This window comes from Muscardinus avellanarius, assembly GCF_963383645.1.
Source record: "Muscardinus avellanarius genome assembly, chromosome: 1".
Taxonomy (NCBI): Eukaryota; Metazoa; Chordata; class Mammalia; order Rodentia; family Gliridae; genus Muscardinus; species Muscardinus avellanarius.
The window spans coordinates 175,858,995-175,885,160 of NC_137786.1; the positions used below are offsets into that span (position 1 = coordinate 175,858,995).

Here is a 26,166-nt window from a genome sequence, read left to right on the forward strand (position 1 = left end):
TACTGGGGACTAAACCCAGAGGAGTACTACCTCTGAGCTACACCACCAGATCTCTTTAATTAATTAATTAATTTATTTATTTTTGTGATACCAGGGACTGAACACAGGGGTGGCTCTACCACTAAGATACATTCCCAGCCATATTTTATTTTTTTATTTTGAAACAGAGTTTCACCAAATTACCAGGTACTGGCCCTAAACCTGAGATCCTCCCAACTCAGCCTCCTAAGTACTGGGATTACAGGCACATGCCACCACATCCAGCCATCCTTTAAATAATTAATTAATTAATCAATTAATTTTGGTGGTACTTGGGTTCCTGGAAACCCTTCTACCTCTGGGCTACACTCTCAGACCTATTTTATACTTTTTATTTGGAAACAGGGTCTCTTAAACCAGAGCGGCTGGCTTCTAACCTTAAGCCAGAGAGGCTGGCTTCGAACCTGCGCGATCCTCCTGTCTCCACCTCCCAAGTGCAGGGATTACATGCGTGTGCCACCACACCCAGCTTTAATTTATTTTTGAAATTGAGTCTTGCTAAGTTGCTGAGGCTGGCCTTGAACCTGTGATCCCTCCTGTTGCAAGCTTCCAGTACTGAGATTACAGGCATGTGCCATGGTGCCTGGCTTCAGGTTAGTGTTTCAAAAAGATCATTCTGGTTGGTACACAGAGGAAAGGATGGGCTCAGAGATGTTAAAATAAGGTGAACCAATCTGAACTCTGGACTGTGCGTGAAGCCCTGAAGAGAAGCAGTGTAATGGAGTAGAGAGGGGTGGGTTCCAGAGACCATTACATCAGAAGAGCTTACTGGGCCTGGTGAACAGTTACATGACAGTCAAGGGCAACTTGCAATTTCTACTTAAATTTCAGAGTAAGTTATAAAATGAATTAGGTCAAACAAAAAGGGAAGAACAGATTTAGAAGGAATAATAAACTCAGACTTGGACACATTTTAATTCCTTCTTTCATTTATGCATCCTTATTGAATACCTGGTAGATCACAAGGCAATATGGTTAAGTACTAAGCATAAAGTACTTTTGAGACACCAGATGGTGATGACCAGCAGGCAGCTAGATATACAGATCTGAAGCTATAGGGAAAGGCCTGACTTAAATAGAAGTGTAGATTTTGATGTTATTTTCATAAAAAGAAAAGATGAAGTTATGGGAATAGATGTGATGAGCATGGAGAAAAAGCGGCTAATTTGAAGACCACTATCAAGAGTTATAAACAGGAGCACCAAGAGGTAAAACACTGGCTGCGGAGGTAGGAAGAATGTAAGGAGAAAGTTGAAAAACTCAGGGGGGAAAACTTAAGCAATAGCACCACATTCTACAAAGAAAGCAAATAAGATGAATACTGAAATAAGTAGAGGAATACATGGGAGCTAGGAAAAAAATGTATAAATAAAAAAAAAAAAACATTGAGCCAGACGTGGTGGCGCATGTTTATAATCCCAGTGCTTGGGAGGCTGAGACAGGAGGATCGCAGAGGTTCAAAGCCAGCCTCAGCTACTTAGTGAGGCTCTCAGCAACTTAGTGAGACCCTGTTTCCAAATAAGTATAAAGTAGGTCTGGGAGTATAGCCTGGAGGTAGAAAAGGCCCAGGGTTCCACCACCAGTATCACCAAAAAAAAAAAAAAAAAAAAAAGTTGGGGAAATTTAACTGATCAAAGTCCTAGAGGAAGAAAAATAAATAGAATCTAGAACTAAGGCAAAAGAAATAGTGAGAAACTATATGAACTGAGAAAGAACAAAAAGAAAGAGAAAAAAGTTAAAAAATTTTGGTATCTTTTTCTCTTTCTATCTGACAAGGCATACTAGATAATTACAAAGGTCCTATCCAGTCTAAGCATTCAAGATTTATTTTTTATTTTTATTTTTATGGTGCTAGGGATTGAGCCCAAGAGCATTCTACCTCTGAGCTATACCCCCAGCCTATTTTTATTTGGAAATAGGGTTTCACTAAGTTGCTGAGCCTGGCTTTGAACCTCCTGTCTCAGCCTCCCTAGTATTGGGATTACAGAAGTGCGCCAACATGCCTAGCAAAATTCAAAATTTAAGATGGCATTAAGATTTGAAAACATTTGTCCCCCCTACTCCCATCCCTAATGGCTACAAAGTTACCTGAGAAAAGTTGAAGACCGGTTGTGTTGTACCCCAAACAGTGAGAGATCTGGTGACTTCCTCTGTGCTAAAGAGTTTGCAATTTAAATAAACATTACATGGTGATTGTTTCTCAGATTCTCCAGTGATGAAATCCTTCCCATCTGGCACCATCAACAGTACATGCAACAGCAAAGCATTTTCTTTTGTTGACTCATTTGTCTGATTTGCTGAATTGCGGGAGGCTGGTACAGTCATGGAGGTTGAAGAATTTGGTGCTACAATGCTTGGTGACTTTGGGGTGGGGAGCACCACATTCTGTCCTTTCTTTGTAGTTTCCTCATGAATTTGATTTAGATTCTGTAGATTTTTGGTATAGGTAGTATCTTGGCTGGGTTCAGGTATTCTTTTATCTGGACTTGTGGCAGTACAAAGTGGGGTGTGTTGGGTGTTGCTACTCAATTTAGTATTGACACCAGTGAAATTCTTGTTATCTGTAACAAGCTCTATGGTTACCTACAAAACATAAAAGGAGAAAGGTCAGTAAGAATGTCCTGTAGAAATGGCATCAGAATTCTAAAGCTGTATGTCAGATTATTAGAAAACTAATTAACTCATCCTCAAACACCAAAATAAGAACACGAAGAGACTGTTTATTTAAACTGAGAAAAGCTAGGCAGATTATCAATAATATAAGATGAGCCTAGAACATTGTCTTGTGCTGAAAAATAAGGAAATGTTTAGAAAAGGATACAGATATGTTTAAAGGACACAAAATTTCAATTGAACAGGCTCCTATTGGCTAAATCTAAGATAATTTGAGTATCAAAATGATTAACAGCAGAAAAAATAACCTATTGAATAATATAAGAATCTGTGAATCCATACCAATATAAAATTAATATGGGAAAAAGGACAATTCTTCTGTGAAGTAGAATGGCAATTAACAAAGGCTCAGAGTCAGATGTGGTGTAATCCCAGCACTGGGGAGGCTGAGACAGGAGGATCTTGGTTTGCGGACAGCCTCAGCTACTTAGTGAGGCCCTCTGCAACTTAGTGAGAGCCTGTTTCAAAATAAAGAATAGAAAATAGGGCTGAGGGTGTAGCTTGGAGGTGGAACACTCCTGGGTTCCATCCCCAGTACAACAACAAAAAATAAAACAAAACAAAACAAATGTGACAAATATGTGTTTAAGTCTGGGTAAAGGTTTTGGGAGCTCTTTGTACTACCTTTGCCATATTTCTCTGAGTTTGAAGTTGTTTCAAAATAAAATAGTTTAAAATGCTAAAACACAAGAAAATGAATGCAGTACAAGTGATAAATCTGAAGAACAGAAGTGGTCACTAAGAATGGATTACTAGAGGTAAAGAGTTCTTACTGTGCCTTTTATCCTTACACAGTTATTTTGCTTCATTAAATACTGACAGCAATCAATCTGATATAGTACTGTTCTCAACAGAGCCAGGACAAAAACAATTTCTAGTCCATTAATCCTATTTAATATCCCTTTCAGATTTTAAACTTTGCAGTTCAGAATGAATTAGCCAAGTAAAAAATAAAACTTGAATAGCAGAAGAATAAGGTGATGTAATTTTTTCACAATAGTAATCATATATATCTTTAAAGGTCAGTAGTATATACCAGAAAAAACAAGGAGAGGAAAGAGAAGACTTTCAAGAAGAGATAGGAGGATGAAAATAAAAATAAAAAACATGGAGGTATGAGTCCATCCACACAGTACCCTGGTGATAACTTCACATAGTTTGACATGATTCTTGGTAGAGAAATATCAAGTAGTAGGCTGAGGCCACAGAGTGAGCCTTGACTTTATCCCCTGGGTAACTGGAAGCCATGAGGCTATGAGGATGCTTTAGGCATGACTATGAAGATTTTAAAAACTCCCCAGGATACACAGCAAAGCTGCACAGAAGCAATAAATTCGAGTTCTGCCACCTAAGAAATCCTGATGCTCCTGAACACAAGGAAAGACCATGTTTCTCTTTCTCCCTACCTCCCTTCTTTCTTTTCTTTCTTTTTGTGGTCTGGAAGTGGAACCCAGGGGCCTTCTATCTCTGGGCTCTACCCCTATCCCTATTTTATACTGTACTTGGAAACAGGGTCTTGCTAAGTTGCTGATAGCCTCACTAAGTTGTGGAGGCTGGCTCTGAACCTGCGATCCTTCTATCTTAGCCTCTCAAGTACTGGGATTTCAGGTGTGTGCCACCACGCCTGGCTGGAAAGAACCCTTTCTTAAATACATCAGAATTTGTTCTATCAGGTATACATTGTTACTTCTCTCCCTGTACCTTATCTAGTCTAAGCCATCTTCAAGCATCTCTTTTTTGGGACTGATGAAATAGCTTCTTCTTTTTCCTTCTTGCACACAGAAAATAATTGTTTTTGTGGTACTGAGGATAGAACTCAGGGACATTCTACCTCTGGGCTACATCCCCAGCCCTATTTTATTCTTTCATTTTGTAGTAGGGTCTCACTAAGTTGCAAAGGGCCTCACTAAGTAGCTCAGGCTGGCTGCAAACCTGCAATCCTCCTGTCTCAGCCTCCCAAGTACTGGGATTACAAATGTGCACCATCACGCCTGGCTAAAATATTTAAAAAATGCAAATCAGATGATGGAACTCCAATGCTTCGTTTCTTTGGCTCTCAATCTAAACCCTTTACTTTGACCTACAATATTCTCAATGATTTGGCTCCAGCCTGTCTGTCCAACCCTACTTTCTGCCAGTTCCCTCTTAGAAATGTTACCAGTATTGTGGTAACATTTTGACCTTGATGACACAAATCCCACTCCTACATTAAAAGCTTTTGAGTGTATTATTTCCTCTTTCTAGAATGGTCTTCCCTGTGTTTTTTACTTTCTCCTCTCCTTCTTGAAATCTCACCTTAAATGTCACTTCCTAGCCAGGTGTGGTGGTGCATGCTTATAATCCCAGCATTTGGGAGGCTGAGACCTGGAGGATCACGGTTCGCGGACAGCCTCAGCTACTTAGTGAGGCCCTCTGCAATTCAGTGAAACCCGGTTTCAAAATAAAGAATAAAAAATAGGGCAGGGGGTGTAGCTCGGAGGTCAAATGCCCCTGGGTTCCATCCCCTGACCCTCAAAAAAAGAAATGTCACTTCCTAAGAGTTTTCTTGACGACTATGCTCGACTCTCTCCCAGGTACTCCTCTTGTACCATTCACTTATTTCCTTCACAGCACTTCAATTGTCCTACTTCAGCAGAAGGCCCACAATAGCAGAGACTTGGCTTTTCTTCTTCACTGATATACTTATAGCGAGAGACAATACATGCTCCGAAAATACTCCTGAATTTCTGACTGTACACCAATGTACCTTCAGGGGACCCAGCGGAGTCTGACCATTTTCCTGTTGCACTGCAAGTTGGTCACTGAAAGAAAGCAGCTCTGACTGAATGACAGCTTGTAAAGGAAGTGATGCAGATCCGATGACTTCTGGCTGAGAAAACAGCGGGGAGAAATAAAAGCTTGGGTTAAAGAGCCACAGAAGATTTTAATTAAAGTGACACCCTATGTTGGCTTCTACAAGAACTCATTCTTTACGAAGTTCAAAGCTAACCTTCTTGACTGAGACCACTCTAAATGAGATCCCATATTCTGCCATATTTTGGCCTCCATTCTCTTTTCCATACTTTTCCCTATAAGGTTATAGAGGATTTCATATACCACAGAGAGGTTGGAAGGTTATCTTTTTCTACAATTAAGCATTAGTTCTTTATTCAAAATGTTCAACTTTACTATTAATAAAAAATGAAATTTAGATGATATAAATTTTTGCTATTAAAATGAAGAATATCACAAAACTTAATGGCTATTAAGGCTATGAAGAATCAAAGGGCTGTCATATGGATGGAACTGGGAATATAAACTGACAGCATACTTTTGGACAGCAAATTTGGTAATTAATATTAAAAGGTTAAAAAATTCATATTCTTTGGCCCAGTAACTCCATTTCTAGAAATTTACACTAAAGAAATAATAAATATATAAAATGCTTATGTAGACATATATATATATATGTGTGTTATAAGTAGTTAACAATTAGAAGTAATATATCCAATAAACAATCAAGATTAAGCTAATTATAGCTTATCCATACAATGGTATTATGTGCAGTCATATTAAATGTTCACCAAAAATTTATAATATGAATATTGCCATATAATATTTGATAAAAGACAGGATAAACCAGTATAGTGGTGCATGCCTGTAATCCCAGTACTTGGAAAGCTGAGACAGGATAGCAGTTTTGAAATCAGTCCTTGGTAATTAAGCCAGATCCTGTTTCAAAATAAAAAAAAACTGAGCATGGTCATGCATGCTTATAATTCCAGCATTTGGGAGGCTAAGACAGGAGGATCTGGGTTTGTAGCTAACCTCAGCTACTTAGTGAGGCCCTCCAAAACTTAGTGAAACCCTGTTTCAAAATAAAGAATTAAAAAATCAAGCTGGGGGTGTAGCTCGGAGGTAGAATTCTCCTGGGTTCAATCCCCAGCACCACCAAAACACCAAAACCAAAACCAAAACAAAACAAAAAGACCAACAAGAAAACAAGTTGTCTTTTTCATGTTATCTGTATCAAATATGAGACAGAACATTACATAGGCTCTTCTTTTACTGAAGGAAGTAAATACTACTCATGTCATAGTTTATTGATTTATCTTGTGCCAGCTATAAGTGGTTTTTATAAATTTGGAATTAGATGATCAAGTGCTATCCACAATTACATTATTTTGGACATGGTTTGGATACTTTAGGTATTCTATTTCCAAAAGGAAGCTATTAGCATTACTTGAGCATGGATAAATTCCTTGCTTAAGCAGGAATGCAACTTTAGGTATGCTCTGAATCTCTGGTGTGAATTGTTATCCAAAGGACAAAATCACTCAAAGTACCTTTTTCTGTGGAATCTTCTTTGCATAAATTTGGAAAGTGAGGTTAGATTTCCACCAGTGTTCTATCATTGGTCCACCAAACTGTACAGGAAATACAAATCGCTGCTGGAATTTCACCACTGTAAGGAGAACCAAAGATAAGGCCCATGTTATACCATCTGGCCAGAGGCATCATTAATTCATGTCTCGATGATACCCATTTCCCTTTCAAATATAACTAAAATCTCTTTCAGTAATTTAGTCAGTGTGATTGCACAGAAAACATTAGGATTGTGGGACTGAAGGAGCAGAGATAAAAAAAAAATTCTCTGTATAAAATAAGTGCTTGTTGCCGGGCGTGGTTGCACACGCTTGTAATCCCCGTGATTGGGAGGCAGAGACAGGAGGATTGCGCAGGTTCAAAGCCAGCCACACACGTTGGCTTAGGAGATCCTGTTTCCAAATAAAAAAAATGTAAAAATAGGTCTGGGAGTGTAGCCCGGAGGTAGAAGGGCTTCCAGGAACCCCAGGAACACCAAAAAAAAAAAAAAAAAAAAGAAAAAAAAAAAAGAATAAGTGCTTGTTGCTCTGCCTTGCCGTGAGAAATCAATGAAAAACAATATGAGGACAGGATGTGGAAAAAGGCAAACCACAGACTGGATAAAGAACGTGTATCCAGAATACATAAAAAAATTCTTAACAACTGACTAATAAAAAAGCAATGCAACTGAAGAATAAGCAAAGGATCTGAACAGACTTTTCTCCAAAGAAGATATACAAATGGCCAAAAGGCACATGAAAAGATGCTCAATATCACTAGCCATGAGAAAAATGAAAATTAAAATCATAAAGAGATGCCACTTTGCATCCATTAGGATAGCTAAAGTTAAAAATAATGAAAGTAACAAGTGTTGGCTGAGGATGTAGGGAAAGAGTTAACCCTCATACATTGCTGGCAGGGATGTTAAATGGTGCAGCCACTGCTGAAAACAGTCTGGCTATTTTTGGAAAAGTTAAAATATAGCTATATTTTATATGCTGGGTCATACTATATCACCCAGCAATTACACTCAGATATAGACCCACGGGGGAGGGGGGAAACCCATATCTGTACAAAGCTACATAAACAATGTTCAGGGCTGCATTTGGCAAAACTGCCCCAAAGTGGAAACATCCCAAATGGCTAACTGATGAATGAATAAATGAATGGAATGTTATAAAGCCATAAAAGTACGAAGTACTGATACATACCCTAACATAGAAAAAATATGAAAATATTACAGCGAGTCAAAGTAACTCATCACAAAAGAACCACATGTTGAATGACTCCATTGATATGAGACACCTAGCTAGAATGGTTGCTTAGGGACTGGAGGGGTGAAGGAGTGGAGGGGAGAGAGAAGAGAGCAGAGAGTGAATGCTAGTAAACGTGGGGTTTCTTTTAGAGAGGATGAAAATATTATAAAAATAGATTACGGTGATGGCTATACAGTTCTGCAAATATACTAAAAAATTAAATTGTGCATGTCAAATGAGTGAATTGCATGACATATGAATTATCTTTTGATGAAGCTATTTTAAATAAAAAAAAAGAAAATGGCAACAGTTAAAAGAACATGATCTAAACATCAGATGTTCTGAGTTCTAATCTTGGTGATGTTACTGACCTGCTATGTTACATCAGGATAGTCATAGCACCACTGGGCCAGTTTTCTCACTTATTAAATAATTAAAGGAGCTGGGTGTGGTGGTTCACATTTGTAATCCCTGCGCTTGGGAGGCTGAGACAGGAGGATCACACAGGTTCGAAGCCAGCCTCAGCTACTTAGTGAGGCTCTCAGCAACTTAAGTGAGACCCTGTTTCCAAATAAAATAAAAAATGGGTCTGGGAGTATAGCCCGGAGGTAGAAAGCCTCTGGGTTCCACCTCCAGTACCACCAAAAAAAAAAAAAAAAAAAAAATTAAAGGAGTTTCACTTCAAAATTCTTTCTAGCTATAAGATTCTATGGTATTACAAAAGTCAGTTGAATAATTAGGGGTTTAAAAATTCTTCAAAGTCAAATTATCGAAGGAGCAGAAAACAGGTTTGTCTCTTACTTCCATCTGTAATTTTACTGGAGGCGAGCCGAACAACCTCAGTGATCAGGGCTGTCTTTCCCAATCCACTTTTGGAAAAGCCCACGGGAAAGTGATATTCGACAAAGAAAGTGCTAAGAAAAAAAAAAAAAGTGATTAAAGAACAAACTAACAAACCTCTTTTCTGTCTATAAATCCAACATATCTTTGAAGGTCCCACTCTCAGGACTTCTATTCCCCAGAGGCTGTGCTTTTTCTTCAAAGCTTTCATCAATCTGGCCAGGTGGAATGAATGGCTTGCTCCATGTGCTCTCACAGCACTTTCAGTATTAAACATTATTTTGGTCCCTAAAGCCCTACGTTACAGATAGCCATTTAAATCTTTCCCCCTCTTGCCAACTATAAGGTCTATAAGAACAGAATCTGCATTGTAATTTTCTTTACTCTCACACTTACCTAGCATAGTTCTTGGGACCTAGGGGGGATTCAATGCATTTTTATTGAATGAACGATGTATAGGAAAGCACATTACAAATCACAAAGTGTTATACAATTATCAGCCATATTTTCAAAAAATGTTAAATCTGGCTTTCTCAAGTTGGAGACATACCACTTTTTTGCTGTTGTCAGCTTAGGTGGTTTCCCAGCAGAGCTTTTTGTGCCAGGGGTCACCTGGGGACTATCTGGAGGAACTCCCATTGTTTCGATGATGACTCTGACTGAATGTGTTCTTCCCAGAAGGGCCAGTCTATCCACACTTAGTGTTGTCAGTTGGGCACCTTCCAGAGTTTCTGAGGGCACCTGTTCAGCTAAATTTCTGCAAAGAGTTCACACAGACAGGCAGGCAGGCAGTTAGAGGCCGAACAGGAAACAATCCAGTTGGCACAGGCAACAGGAAGGAAAGAGGTAGGACAGGAAGCATCTTAATTCATAAGTGGAAGCAGCTTTAACTGTCAGAATTCTGGTCCTAATCTACAATGAAAAACATCTCAAAAAATGTAAAATCATTCCTTTAATGTAAAGTGTTCATCTCTGCACAAGTGTAGAAATTGACATCAAATTAGGTTCTTCTAGATGGGACACAATTTTTTTTTTTTTTGGTGGTACTGGAGGTGGAACCCAAGGGCTTTTCTACCTCCGGGCTATACTCCCAGACCTATTTTATATTTTATTTGGAAACAGGGTCTCACTGAGTTGCTGAGATCCTCACTCAGTAGCTGAGGCTGGCTTTGAACCTGTGCGATCCTCCTGTCTCAGCCTCCCAAAAGCTGGGATTACAAGCGTGCGCCACCACGCCCAGCTGGGACACAAAATTTGTTCCCAGATATCCACTTCTCTAATATAACTATTCTTGCCACTTTTGCATATTCCTTTTAATTTGCTTTCTTTATGCATATTTTCTATATAGGTATGATCACAATATACATACAACCTAGTAGTTTGTTTTCTCCCTTAACCCATCTTTTCATGTTACTACTTTGTGTGTGTGTGTGTGTGTGTGTGTGTGTGTGTGTGTGTATGTGGGGGACATATTGGGGATTGAACCCAGGGGCATTCTACTTCCCAGCTATACCCCCAGCCCTATTTTATTTATTTTGAAACAGGGTCTTAATAAGTTGCAGAGTGCCTCACTAAGCTGCTGAGGTTGGCTGCAAACCTGCAATCCTCCTGTCTCATCATTACATTTTTTTTCTAAGGATTGCAATCTTTACTGAGTTACTGCACCTTAATTACTCTGACAGTTTTAGACAAATGCAAGTCATCATTTGAGGAGCTCTTATTTTATTTAATTAATTAATTTATTTTTATGTGGATCATATTGAAAATGGCATACATTCAGACTGTGCTTGGTGCCCTCTCCAACCCTCCACTTCCCCTTCCCCCACTCCCAACAATGAGTGTCCAGGTTAACCATGCTACATTCATACTTTTACACATATTCGAATGTAGCTTGAGGAGCTCATATGAAAATAAATTTCCTTTGCTATTGCCTATAATCACACATCCATAGAAAGGCTCACCTGTCTTTCTTGTCTGCTGCCCCCTTCTTTAGCTTATGATCTCTTGACTCCAGGACCTTAGAAGATCTGCTAAGAGCTTTTGATTGGTTCATTTTTTTAGAAGAGACAATATCATCATCTTCACTAAGGAAATCACTGATGCTGGTATCAGATTTCTATGGAAAGAAGAAACAAAAAGAGAGACACTAAAAGATAATTGCTTTGGAGGTAGTGGTAATAGAAGACTTCTCTAAAAGCAAGCAAGCGCTGGGCGTGGTGGCACATGCTTGTAATCCCCGCGCTTGGGAGGCAGAGACAGGAGGATCAGGCAGGGTCTTTAAGAGACCCTGTTTCCAAATAAAAAGTATAAAATAGGTCTGGGAGTATAGCCTGGAGGTAGAAGGGCTTCCAGAAACCCCAGTACTACCACCACCACCACTAATAATAATAATAATAATAATAATAATTTAAAGCAAGTTCTTCTTTGCAATACATCATTATTAAGGAGATAACTCGCTGACATCAAGACGTATTCTTATAGTTCTTCTAGTTATACAAAAGTAACTTATAAGTTTAGTCCAACAAAAATAAAAGTAGATTCTTTTAAATTTTCACTAATGATGATCACCATTGACTGCCTACTATGTATTTGGTATATATTAGCAGCTATACATGTATTTCTACATTCCTACAAGGTACCCTTACCTCAATTTTTACAAGTGAGAAAGCCACACAGCTTGTTTATTATCTATCCAGAGCTGTAAGCACCAAAGTCAGATTTTGATCTCCATGGGCTCCAAAGTCTATTTTGTTATGGTAGTTTGAGGCCAAATGACTAGTACAATGTCACTGTTTGGATGTAAAGACTTTTGTTGTTGTTGTTGTTATTGCTTATTTTTATAAAAAAAAGTATGAGTATGCTAGAAATGATTCATTCTGATTTTAATCTTTTATATTTCACAAGTTTCCTTAATGGGAGAACCAGTGGCTAAGTCCTCCGAAATTAATTTTTATTTTGAGAAAAGAATTCTACTATAATTGATTTATTAGCTCCTTATATTGCAAAATACAAAATAAAGATAAAAGATGGTATTATGGTTATTTGGCTTCTTTTGTGTGTGTATATATAGTACTGGGAAGTGAAATATACCTTGAACCCTTTTTATCTTGAAACAGGGTCTAAGTTACTATGTGCTGGCCTTGAACTTGTGATACTCCTGTCTCAACTGCTCAAGAACTATGATTACAGGAGTGTGCCACTACATCTAGCTTATTTGGCTAAAAAAAAAAAAAAAAAAAAAAAAAAAAACTTGCTCAAGTTTCAAGTTTCAGTGATAGGCAGGTGCTCTACTACCACTGAACTTTATTCCCTAGTCCATCCACACATATTCTCATCTATTAAACTGGATCCTTTGCTATACCCATTTCTCTGCCTCTCAAAATACTATGTTTTAAGTTTCAGTTAAAACTTTTTTTTTTTTGCAGTACCAGCGATGGAACCCAGGGGCATTGTACCTCTGAGCTATACCCCCAGCCCTACTTTTTAGTCTTTTTATTTTTGAAACAGGGTTTCACTGAGTTGAGAAGGGCCTTGCTAAGTAGCTGAGGCTGCCCACAAACTGTGATCCTCTGGTCTCCACTTCCCGAATGCTGGGATTACAAACATGTGCCACCACTCCAGGCCCTCAGTTAAAACTCTTTATACCTAATTATGTTCTTTGTGGTAATCTCATGTTCTTCTTTCTTCCCCTGAATCTTGTAGACCTCACTGCCATCCCACTAAGCTGGTATAAACTACCTTGTATTTCAGTTATTATCATTATCATTTTTGACCTGGAAAAAAGAAAAACCAAGAGTACTGTGGTTTGGGTTGTCCTCCAAAGGCTCATGTGCTGGAAGCTTAATCCTCAGTATGACTTTGTTGGGAGGCGGGCACTTCAGAGGTGGAGAGTCCTTAAGTCAGTGAGGGACACATCCTCAGAAGGGACTGTGAGACACTAGCCTCTCTCTGGCTTTCTGATCGGCAATGTCATCTTTTCCTCCCACATGTGCTCCCCATTGCAGATGCTATGAGATGATGCAGCCAAGAGGGGCTCTCACCAGAACTCGCACCTTGTTATCTAGACAGTTAGACTTCAAAACTGAGTTTGATAAGCCTTTTTCTTCACAAAGTTAGCCTGTCTTAGGTATTTTGTTATAGTAACAAGAATAGACTAATAAAAAGAATATGACAGCAATCTTCATTCGTCTAATGATTACTTGTGAAACAGGAACTGGACTTACTATGTGAAGATTCTTGAAGATGCTACATTAATGAATAGAACATATAGCTTGATATAAGAAAGAACTCTGAAGTAAACCTGCCTAAAAAGAGAAATTTGCCTGTTTTTTTATTTATTTATTTTTTTGGTGGTACTGGGGTTCCTGGAAGCCCTTCTACCTCCGGGCTACACTCCTAGACCTATTTTTTTACATTTTTTATTTGGAAACAGGGTCTCCTAAGCCAGCGCATGCGGCTGGCTTCGAACCTGCGCGATCCTCCTGTCTCTGCTTCACAAGCGCGGGGATTACAAGCGTGCGCCACCACGCCCAGCTGAAATTTGCCTTTTTTAAGGGCAATGGTGACTCTAGTCACCATTACTAGTCACCGGTGACTAGAGGTGTTTCTGGAATATTCTGAATAGATACCAGTCAAGGATGGTTCTGAGAGAATGCCTACATTAGCTCTTCCATAGAAGAGCTCTAAGAAAGCTATATAACATATAACAGGCTTTGGACTGAGGCAAATTTGAGTTTGAATTCTATGGACAAAATCTTCCTAGGCCTGTTTCCTAATTTTCAAAATAAAGATAATACTTTCCAGTTCAAGTTGTTATTATGGCTAAATGAATAAGGTATGTAAAATGAATAGCTTTCTTTCTGGCGAGTGGTATCATGCCTGCAGCTATTAATGACATTAATATGCATGGGGTCTAACTTCTGAACCTTCAGATCCAATGACTTACGGGTGCTGTGTAAAATAAGCTCTCCAGGAGACTCTGGTCATACTGAGGGTCATTCAACTCACTGCTGCAGTACACGTCGCTCCCAGGGGATGGCGAATCCGGAGGAGAGCCTAACCCATTCCAGAAATGACCTTGGGATAATTCAGCACTGCAGAGATAAGAAAAACAAATCAAAGGTCTTTAACGAAAGTTTCCGCCATAGTATTGCTTTTTAGCAAAATTTTCAAAATTCTAAAATGGAAAAAGATATATTAAATAAAAGACTCACATTAAACAGAAGACTACTGGATATATGTTTATATGTTTTCCAAGTACATTCCCCCTCCTCTGAGATGACAACTGGTATGCAAAACCTACTACTGGCACTAATTGTGAGCTCACTCATGTACTCAACAAGCATTTGTCAGTCACCTATTGTGTGCTACCTCTAGGATGATAAGGATATGGCAAAGCTAATACAATCTGTACCCTTGGGGAGTTTATGGTCTAGTAGGGAAAAAGACAGTAATTGTAACTCAATGAGTTAAGTGTTGTTATATGTAGTTTGTGAAAAAAATTGCTAATGTATAAACACACTTTCATCCTTTAAGTAAACATATATGTATTTCGGATTAATTATGTATGATTTGTTTTATGTAGAATATAAAAATGAATAAAACATTCTACTTTCAAGGAACTTGTAAACTGATAGGAAGATAAATATACAAATAATTATAAACTTGGAATTCTTAAGAAATAATTTCTGTTTTCATAAATTCCATACCACTCTGTACTGTTTTAGCAATTTTTTACTTTCTATCTTTCCTTTCTGGGCCTTGAACAAGTTTCATGTTTTTTCTCAAAATGTAAGTTCCTTTATGCAAGTATAAGTATATTTTGTTTCTCTTATAGTAACTAGCACTTAATTAATATTTGCTAATGAACTTAATGACTTAATGAATATCAGTGGTTAATAATAAAAGCAACACTACTTTTTAAACACTATGTGCCAGGCACTGAGCTGTGCATTTCATTTACTACTTCTTTCCACTTTGCTTTCCTTCAAGCTAGCTGCTATACTTTTTCTTTAATTTCTCAAGAAATAATATGTAATCAGTACTTTCAAATGAAATGATGTTTCTACATTTTTTTGAGCCATAGTAAATGCTCCTTTCCTTCCCTTTCCTTAATTGATCGCAGGGTTTTTCAATCTCAGCACTACTAACACGTTGGGCTAGAGTTCTTTGTTGTGGGTCCCTGGATTTTGGATCCCTGGCCTCTTCTCACACGATGCCAGTAGCATTCCTTTGTGACAACTCAAAATGCTTCTAGACTTCCTCAAATATCACCTGAGATTGGGGGAGAATCACTCTTCAGATGTGAAGCATTAATTTATAATATTCTTTCTCTGAAAAAGAACAACTTTCTAACTGCCCAAATCTAACTAATAGCTTCTTACAGCTCTAAACACTTGGTTTTTGAAACTCTACTTCTTGGTATTCTATATAACTTTTTTTTTTTGCCACCGCAGCTGCTTGTTCTTCCTACCTTTGTCCACCCTTAAGAGTTAAAAGATTTTCCACCATACCAGACTCAATTTCCATTTTTTATAGGTCTATTCAGACTATTTCTTCTTGAGTCAGTTTTGGTAATTTGTGTCTTTTTAAGAATATGCCCAAAGCTAGGCATGGTGGCACACACTTGTAATCCCAGCATTTGGGAGATACGAGGATCGCAGATTTTGGCCAGCCTCAGCTACTTAGTGAGGTCCTTTGCAACTAAGTGAGGCCCTGTTTCAAAATAAAGAATAAAAATTAGGGCTTGGGGGTGTAGCTCAGAGGTAGACTGTCCCTGGGTTCCTCCGCAGTATTGCAATAAATAAATAAATAAATAATAAGAATATGCCCATTTTACCTAAATGATCTCCTTTTCTGTCATATGTTTACAGTATTGCTCTATGTTTTACTTCTATAAAATTGGTGTTAACATTCCCTCCTTAATTTCCAATTCTAGAAATAGAAGTCTCCTCTTTTTTTATGTCCTACCCCTCCTTCAGAAGAAAGCCCACTAGGTGCTGGTGGAAAAAGGAGCCCTAGCCTCTTGGCTGCCTCAATCTGGAGTGGAGTTTCCACATGCCTGAGTCAGGAGATAAGAAGGTGGGAGTCTTGGCTGAAATATCAGTATAAAAGCTGATGTGATCTAGTACACGGCAATTTACTTTTTTTTCTTCTCATTTCAGGAACTCCAGTTTATTTCAATGTTGAACCTCCTGAAAATATCCCTGATTTTACCTTTTCTTTCCTATTTTCCAACTCTGTCTTTTTTTTAATTTCTGGGATTTCTCAACTTTCTTTTTATATACATACACATACACTTTATATATTTATGTACATACATACATACATATGTATATGTACTTTTATTGGTGCACTGCAGTCTCACATCATAATGTAGTTCAGAATGATAGGGCCATACATGCACACAGCACTTGGTGAGTTTCTCTCCTTCCTATACATGATGTTAGATTGGCATTGATAATTTCACATATGTACAAAATGTCAATGGGAATGTTTCCTTCATTATCTACCCCAGCCTCCCCTAGAACCCTCCATCGCTCCACTGGGGTTCTCCTCCATTATTTAAAGGCCCTCTTTGTATCCCAATTATTCCCTAGCTTCCACATATGACCTTTCATTTTTTTGTGACTGGCTAATCTCATTTAATAAGACACTCTCCAAATCCATCCATTTTTCTGCAAATGACATAATTTTGTTTATCTTTGTTGTTGAGTAGAATTTCATTGTGTGTATTTCCCATAATTTTGTAAGCCATTCATCTTTTGATGGACACCTAGGTTGGTTCCAGAATTTGGCTATTGTGAATTACACTGATAAAAACTTGGATACACATGTATCACTCTAATATTCTGAATTCAATCCTTTTGGAAAGATACCCAGGAAGCTAGGTATGCTGGCAGACTCTTGTAATTCCAGTACTTGGGAGGCTGAGTCAGGAGGATTGCAGGTTTGCAGAAAACCTCAGCTACTTAGTGAGGCCCTTTGCAACTCAGTGAGACCCTGTTTCAAAATAAAGAATAAAAAATAGGGCCAGGAGTGTAGCTCAGTAGTACAATTCTTCTGGGTTCCATTCCCAGTACCACAAAAAAGAAAAAGGGGGTAAAAAAGAAAAGAAGAAGAAGAAAAAAAAAAAAGCAAGATGCCCAGGAAAAGTATAGATGGATTGTATGGTGGACCCATTCCCAGTTTTTTGAGGAATCTCCAAATTGACCTTCATAGTAGCTTCACTAATCTGCAGTCTCATCATCTTTCTCTTCTAAATGTTCTGTTGAATCTTATTCTCTGCCTGCATGTTGGAGACATTCTTCAAATGTCTATAAATCTTGGCTATCTGATTGTATTAAAAGTCAGGCTCTGAAATACTGACTTGAAACTCTAAATGTAGGTTGAAAGTCAAAGGAAACTTGCTAATTTGTCGGCTTCATTATAAAATAATTGAGTAGGGCCAGGTCATTTTGTTGGATAGGTCCTAACTGTTGGGATCTCTAATTCTTTTCTCTTGAGATGGGCAGTTTCCAAGCAAAATCTGAACCTCCTATAGGGAGATTGTACAGTTGTTAGTGTACTGGGAGTCAAAAAGGGAAAAAGGCAATTCAGGGATAGAGGTTTGTTAATCATTCTGACATGCAGACCTTAACCTAATCTCCTTTCCCTCAGTGTGGTAGTCACCCATAACCTCAACTGTATGAATTCATTGAATTCATACAACATATCATTAGAGTAGATATGATATTTTATAGATGAGGAAACTACAGTAGAAGGTAGTTATAACTTTCAGGAGTTTTTGCCATTAGTGAGTGACAGAGCTAGATTCAAAAATAGGCAATCTGAGCCAGGCGTGATGATACACACCTATAATCCCATTATGTGGGAGGGTGAGACAGAAGTATTGCAGGTTCAAGAACAACATCAGCAATTTAGTGAAGCCCTCAGAAACTTAGTGAGACCCTATTTCAAAATAAAATAGGGCTAAGACTGTAGCTCAGAGGCCCTGGGTTCAATACCCAGTATGGGAGAAAAACAAAAAAGGAAAACAATTTAAAAAAAAAAAGACAATAGGCTCGTGATATAGTTTTCTCTATTTTGTTTGTCAGTACCCTTGTCCATCTTCTTTCTAACTTCCAAAATTTTATTGACATCTTTCATCTGTTTTCTCCCCTTTCCTATGATGTTATGCCTCCTCTATTCTTTTACTACCACTCAACTGAGGTATAAAAGGAGTGAGTATGAAAGTGTGTCCTTTATTCTTACTTTCATTCTACTATTCACTCCCTGGGTGATCCTGTCTTCTTATAAGGTTTCAATTATTACAGCATAATTAATAAACATTCAAATTTTATCTTGAGGTCAGTCCTCTCCTAAGCTTCAGTTCTATATATCCAAGTGCCTACTGAACAACTACACTTGTATGTTCCAAAAATAACTGAAGTTGAACAGATTTGTAGGCTTAAATCTGAACTTGTTACTTTTTTTTTTTTGGTACTGAGGATTGAACCTTGAAGCTACACCCCCCAGTCCTATTTTATTTTTATTTTGAAACAAGGTCTCACTCGGTTGATGAAAGTTTCACTACTTGCTGAGGCTGTCCTTTCTTTACCTGTGATTCTTCTGTCTCAGCCTCCCAAGTACTGGGATTATGTGCCACCACATCTGGCTTGACTTTGTTACCTTTGAATCCTTGCCTTACAATTGCTTGAGAATTTGTTTCAATAATTATGATCCACAGAGTCCCTACAGGAAAAATTGTAGGGGTCATTTTTACTTTTTGCCTTCTTCCTACAATTAAATCATAAAATTCTGTCATTTTAACTTTTAACTTTTTATCTTTCCACCTTCACTAGGGAGGAAAAAAATACTTCCACATGCTTTCCCATCTCTCCTATCTAGTTGGTTTTCCATACTGTTGCCAGACTGATCTTTCTATTCTGCTTGAAATATTTTGATTGTCCACCCAATTTCTAATAGAAAGTCAAAATTCTTTAAAGTAATATTCAAAGCTCTTCAAAATCTGGATTGCATTTTCTCTTTCCATCCAACCTATACTTATTCTACCTATTCTACCGTTAGCACAACAAATGAATATATTAGTCTTGCTACTTCCTTGTATGAAGTCTAAACCTTTACCAAATTAAACTAAGAAGAGTTCTTGGCCGGGCGTGGTGGCACACGCTTGTAATCTCCGCATTTGTGAGGCAGAGACAGAAGGATCGCGCAGGTTTGAAGCCAGCCGCGCTGGCGTAAGAGACCCTGTTTCAAAAAAAAAATATAAAAATAGGTCTGGGAGTGTAGCCCAGAGGTAGAAGGGCTTCCAGGAACCCCAGTACCACCAAAAAAAAAAAAAAAAAGAAGAGTTCTTCAAAAATATATTCTCACCTTTATAACTTAACATATATTGCTTTTAACCACTACTCCCTACAACCTTTCCAAGACAGTAACGTGGATAGCATCTTTTTCAAGAGACAATAAGTAAGCTGGGTACAGTGGAGCATGTCTGTAAATCCAGTACTTAGAGGCTAAGACAGGATGATTGCAGGTTCATAGCTAGCCTTAGTAACTTAGGAAAAACCTCCACAACTTACTTTGTTTCAAAATAAAAAATACAATAGGGCAGAGTGTAGATCAGAGGTAGAACACCTCTGGGTTCAATGCCCAGTACCACCACCACAACAACAAAACAAAAAACAAGAAAGAGACAATAAATAGGTAATTCTGGTTTGAGGGTACACATTTATAGTAATTTTTTTATGGTACTGGGGATTGAACCCAGAGGCATACTACCTCTGAGTTACACCTCCTACTCTATTTTATTTTTTATTTTGAAACAGTCTCACTATGTTGCAGAGGGCCTCACAAGGCTGCAGTAATATTAACAGCTACCAATAATTAGACTACTACGTATCAAGCACAGTATTAGCTCCTCTACATACATCATTTCTGATCCTCTCAATTTTCCAAAGTTAGGAATTATTCCAATTTTACTGGTGCTTCTGAAGATGAGATACCTGCTTATGGCTTCAATACTAATAAGCAACACACTTGAAATCTCAACTTGAGTCTGTTTAAAATTTATGCTGTTTTGATCACACCATGCTAACACTGGTGTGGGAAGAGTTGAGAAATAAAAAGGTGGAATGGTGAGCCATTCTGTAAGCGAGGCCATCAATAAAAGGCTAATGATTGGATTTTTTAATGGTAGGGAGTGAGGAGTAGTAGTATAAGGAACAGGAAAAGACTTGGTTAGTCTAAAGAAGTATTGCATTAGGAAGATAGTAAGAGGAAGAATTTAAAAACGAATAAAGCTAGTTAAGGAAACATACCTGCCTAAGAGCAGTTGTATAGCTCTCATATCAGCTTTCCTGTCATGTTTCCAAAATGTATTCTCAGTCACAGGAAGGATATGATCTTCAAAGTGGTCTTTAAATTGATTCTTAGAGGAGGCTTTGATTCTAAGATGTGAAAGACACTTTCTCACCGAGTGGCTAATAAACGGGGAAACTCTAAGTCATAATTAATTGAGCTAAGAAACAGGACATGGAGCTCGTCTGACTCAGACAATTTAATTTTCTTTAGACTTAGCAGCCTTAAAAATATGTAAAGTGTTTATACTTTGCAAGGCTCTTTCCTACATCACAATCCCATTTCATTTCTCTAGGGTTTTATATACAAGTATTCCAGTTCGAAGAGACAAAGAATTGACTCAACATATTTAGCAAGTATCAGTGTTAGAACTAGATTTTGAGTATCCTTATTTATTTATTTTTATTTTTTTGCAGTACTAGAAATGGAACCCAGGGGCATTCTACCCCCAAGCTACACCTGTAGCCTTAAATTTTTAGTCTTTTTTTTTTTTTGAAACAGGGTCTCACTGAGTTACAAAGGGTCTTGCTAAGTAGCTAAGGCTGTACACAAACCGCGATCCTCTGGTCTCAGCCTCCCAAATGCTGGGGTTACAAGCGTGCGCCACCACACCCAGTTTAGATTTCGAGTATCTTAACTTTTAGTTTAAAATTCTTGCCCACCATGCTAAAACTTATTTGCTGAACATTTCTAAGATTATCCAGTTCATTACTTGATATAAAAAAATACAGGTGAACAACTATTAAGACAATGACAGCAAGCCAGGCGTGGTGGTGCACACTTGTAATCCCAGCACTTGGGAGGCTGAGACAGGAGGATCACACAGGTTCAAAGCCAGCCTCAACTTTTCAGTGAGGCTCTCAGCAACTTAGTGAGACCCTGTTTCCAATTAAAATATAAAATAGGTCTGGGTGTATAGCCCAGTGGTAGAAGGCCCCTGGGTTCCATCCCCAGTCCCCCCCCCACCACACACACACAGTAAAAGAAAAGAAAAGAAAAGGAAAGAAAAGGAAAGAAAAAAAGAAAATGACAGCCTGGTGTAGTGCTACATACCTGTAATCTCAATGCTTGGGAAGCTGAGACAGGAGGATTGCTGATTCAAGGTCAGTCTCAGCAACTTAGTGAGACTATTTCAAAATAGAAAACAAAATAGGTTTGGGTTCCATTATTAGTACCATCACACACAAAAAGAATTGTTGGAGCTGGGCATGGTGGTGCACGCTTATAATCCAAGTACTTGGGAGGCTAAGACAGTAGGATCTGGGTTCACAGCCAGCTTCAGCTACTTAGTGAGGCCCTCTGCAACTTAGCGAAACCCTGTTTCAAAATAAAGAATAAAAAATAGGGCTGGGGGTGTAGCTTGGAGGTAGAATGCCCCTGGGCTCCATCCTCAGCACCCCAAGTAAACTGCTGGGTTTGTGTCTATCCTGTGACTTACTGTGTTGATGATCTGAGGGAATCTTCCTTCATTGGAGGAGCTTTGTCCAACAAAATGCTAGTATCTGGGCTTGATCTCATTGCAGAAATCACCATGGCATTGCGCAGTCTATTGCCTTGTTCTAACAGCACTGAAAGCAGCAAAAGCAGAAAATGAAATATCTAAAATCCAGCAGAAATATTTGCAATTTTTGGTGTACTTTCTTGGGTCCTAGGACTTAACACAGGTTACTCTAATAGCTAACTTGTCTACCTTTCTCACTAGCTTAAAAATTACTTGAGGGCATTCACATAAGAGTAGCTGTTACTGAGCTTCAACTCCGTATAGTTTTAGGTGCTGATATTACATCAATGAATAAGTCTCCTTTCCAGAGACTGACCTTCGTGTGGGAGCTGTTATATCCCTAGACATTCAACTCTTCCAACTGGTGTTTGTACATAATAAGGTTTAGCAGTACTTGCAATTTATTTTTGTATCTAGATACCTTATTGAATTCTCTTATTATCTATGAGTTTAAATAACATTCTTACCCAACAAACACTAACAAATAAACTAGCTAAACCCTTAAGAGCCACACAATAATCCATTTCAAATTTATATTTATGAATAAAGAATGCAAAAACTCCCTGACTCATTCAAGACCATATAGCACATTAATGGACTAGTTGAAATAAAACCCAAGGCTTCAGAGTTTGTGATAAGAGAAAGTTGCCCCATCCCTCGAATAACATTGACCACAATAGCTGCTAATATTTACTGAACCTTTATTATGTAACAAGCACCACTTTTAACTCATTCAATCCTCCCAACATTCCTTTGAGATATATACTATTTTATTTTCCAGATGAAAATAATTGAGGCAGCAAGAAGTAACTTTCCCAAGTTATACATGATACATGTATAGTAGTCCCTCTTCTTTGTGGCTTCTTCCCACAATTTTAGTAGAAAGTATTAAATAAAAAATTCCAGCTTTACATGGTGGCACATGCTTGTAATCTCAGTACTTGGGAGGCTGAGACAGGAGGATTGCAGGTTCACAGCCAACCTCAGCTACTTAGTGAGGCCCTCCGCAACTTAGTGAGCCCATTTCAAATTAAGAATAGAAATGGGACTGGGGATATAGCTCAGTGCCAGAATGCCCCTTGCCCTTTGGTTCAATCCCAGTACCACCACCAAAAAAAAGTTTCAGAATAAACTATTTTTAAGTTTTATTTTTTAATTTTAATTTTTTTTATATACTGGGGATTGACCCTGGGGGCCCTCTGCCTCTAAGCTCCACTCCCAGCCCTTTTTTTTTTTTTTTTAATTTTGAAAGAGGGTATCATTAAGTTGCTGAGGCTAGTCTTGAACCTGTGATCCTCCTGTCTCAGCCTCCCAAGTACTGGGATTACAGGTGTGCAGCCACCACACCTGGCTATTCATAAGTTTTAGACTGTGTGCCACCCCAAGTAGTATAATGAAATCGCATGGTTTCCCGCTCTGCTCTATTCTGCACAGGAATCATCCCTTTGTCCAGCATTATCCACTATGTATATGCTACCTGTGTGTTAGTCACATAGTGGCTATTTCAGTTATCAGATCTACTGTGGTGGTAATGCAGTATCTGTATTTAAGTTTCCCTATTTACTTAAACATAGCCCCAAAGTACAAGAGTAAAGATGCTGGCAATTTCATTAAAGTATGTTGTTATAAGTGCTTTATTTAATTATTAGTTACCATTATTAATCTCTTACTGTGCCTAATTTATAAATTAAAAATATCACCGATATGTATGTAAAAGGTCAGGTACTACACAGCTTCAGGCATATACAGGCCTTGGAATGAATCCCTCGTGGATAAGAGGAGACTATGGCATAAACAGAATGATGCCACATCCTATGCTTTTATCCACTGTATGATATATGATCCCACTTTAGTTCTTAGGCTTCCTTTTAAATGCTGAAGACCAGTGGTATTATTCCATGAAACACGAGAACTATCATTATTTTCTTGTTATTTTTACAGCTTCTTACAAGGTAAGTAAGACTACAAACAAAGTGCCTACCTTCTATTCTAGGCTAGATTTATACTTCTGAAAATAAAGGATATAGGTTCCCTTTCCCCCTCAAGAAAACATATGTCAAACATATCTGTAAAAAACTAATATTTGATATAGATCAAAATAAAGCCAGGCATGGTGACACACCCTTGTAATCCTAGCAATTGGGAGGCTGAGACAGGAGGATCATAGGTTTTCAGCCATCCTCAGCAACTTGTGAGACCCTCCATAACTTAGTGAGACCTTGTTTCAAAAAAAAAAAGTAAAATAGGGCTGGGGGTGTAGCTCAGAGGAAGAATGCCCCTGGGTTCAATCCCCAGCACCACACATACACATGCACATACACACAAACAAAATATCAAAATACAGCTTACAAGTGAAAAACAAAAACAACCAATCCTTAAACATCATATCTTCAACACACAGGGTGAAAATTCAAGTAAACTAAGCCAGGCATGGTGGTGTCCACCTTAATCCCAGTACTTGGAGGCTGAGACCGTAGAATTGCAGGTTTGTGGCCAGCTTCAGCAACTTAGTGAAGCTCTTTGCAGTTAAGTGAGACCTATTTTTCTTCTTCTTTTTTTTTTTTGGTGGTACTGGGGGTGGAACCCCAGAGGCTCTACCTCCGGGCTATACTCCCAGACCTTTTTTATATTTTATTTGGAAACAGGGTCTCACTAAGTTGCTGAAAGCCTCACTAAGTAGCTGAGGCTGGCTTTGAACCCGTGTGATCCTCCTGTCTTAGCCTCCCAAGCACGGGGATTACAAGCGTGTGCCACCACACCCGGCTGTGAGACCTAGTTTTCAAAATAAAAAATAAAATAGGGTTGGGGGTATAGCTCAGCAGTAGAATGGCACTGGGTTTAATCCCCAGCACCACAAAAAGAAGGGAAAAAAGTACAAGTAAACTAAACAAAGTACAGATCACCAAATGTGGTAAAAAGAACTCTTAAGATGGTTCCATGAAGATTTCCAGCCCTTAACATAAATTTTCTCCTGGTGAGTCAAACACTCATGTAGATATTGTTACAAAGGATTCTGAAGATGTAATTAAGCCTCCAAATCAGTCAATTGTAAAATATGGAGATTATTTTGGTAAGCCAGAACCTTTAAAAGCAGGCCATTTAAGCTGGGCATGGTGGCACATTCCAGTACTTGGGAAGCGGAGACAGGAGGATGACAGGTTCAAAGCCAGTCTAAGCAACTTAGTGAGACCCTGTTTCAAGCTAAAAAATAAAATAGAGCTGAAGATGTTGCTCAGAGGAAGAATGTACCTGGGTTTAATTCCTAGTACCAAGAAGGAAGAAAAAAATAAATAAATAAAAGGAGAACATTTAAAAGCAGTTTTCTACCATGTGAACCTTTAAAAGTAGTTTTTCTTTTTTTCTGGGCTGGTTGAAGGGTATAAAATCAGAGACCTGAAGAGTGAGAAGGAATTAGAGTCGCACTGGTATCTTAAAGAGGGAGGGAGCCATAAATGCAGGAGGCTTCTAGGAGCTGAACCTGGACCCTGGCCGATGGCCAACAGTAAAATGAGACCTGAGCACAGCAACTACTACAACGACAAAGCCCCGAATTCTGTCCACAGTAAGAATCAGCTTGGAAGTAAATTATCTGCAGAGCCTCTAGGTGAGAACTCAGCCTGGCTGACAGTTTTAGTCTTGTGATATTCTAAGCAGGAAATCCAAACTGGCATGCTGGATTTCTGACCCGCAGAACGGAGAGCTAGTAAATGGGTGTTGTTTTAAGTTCTATGTTTGTGGTAACTTGTTACAAAGCCATAGAAAACAAATACGCCCATTAATGTGCGAGTCAAGAACACTGATCATACTGTTGTCTAATAATTTTTATCTGTGACATAAATAGCATATTGTGCATACTGTTTTGCAACTACTTTCCACTTAACATGTTAATTTTTTTTCTGAGTAATAATGGCTATTTGAGTGTTATATTCAGAATTTGCTGTATATATTTTTTTTTTTATAGAAAGAAAAAACTCTCTCTGGGATTCAGCTGGAAAATGGCTGAGTCCCAAAGAGATTTGGCTTGTTTAGTCTCTAACAAGAAAGGGTGAGGAAAACATGGACTGTCAGAATTAGAAATGTGGCCAGAATCTAAGTCTTCCAGCTAACGAAGCTCTCAGTATGCGACAGGGAGTCCTTAGTTGGCGCCGGCTTTAT

The 26,166-nt window shown here is 38.4% G+C and overlaps 1 protein-coding gene across 1 annotated transcript in view; it reads right to left on the bottom strand.

Annotated features, from left to right (window-relative positions):
- The window catches only part of C2CD3 (C2 domain containing 3 centriole elongation regulator), a gene marked incomplete at both ends in the record, with an annotated part of 121,978 nt that overhangs the window by 77,641 nt on the left and 18,171 nt on the right, over nucleotides 1-26,166 (bottom strand). Inside the window, 9 exons of the mRNA XM_080696269.1 lie at nucleotides 2,128-2,622; nucleotides 5,459-5,581; nucleotides 7,038-7,156; nucleotides 9,114-9,226; nucleotides 9,703-9,909; nucleotides 11,114-11,268; nucleotides 14,098-14,245; nucleotides 20,471-20,599; nucleotides 21,949-22,078. Coding sequence (XP_080552395.1) covers nucleotides 2,128-2,622; nucleotides 5,459-5,581; nucleotides 7,038-7,156; nucleotides 9,114-9,226; nucleotides 9,703-9,909; nucleotides 11,114-11,268; nucleotides 14,098-14,245; nucleotides 20,471-20,599; nucleotides 21,949-22,078 — 1,619 coding nt within the window. The remainder of the gene's footprint in view (nucleotides 1-2,127; nucleotides 2,623-5,458; nucleotides 5,582-7,037; nucleotides 7,157-9,113; nucleotides 9,227-9,702; nucleotides 9,910-11,113; nucleotides 11,269-14,097; nucleotides 14,246-20,470; nucleotides 20,600-21,948; nucleotides 22,079-26,166) is intronic.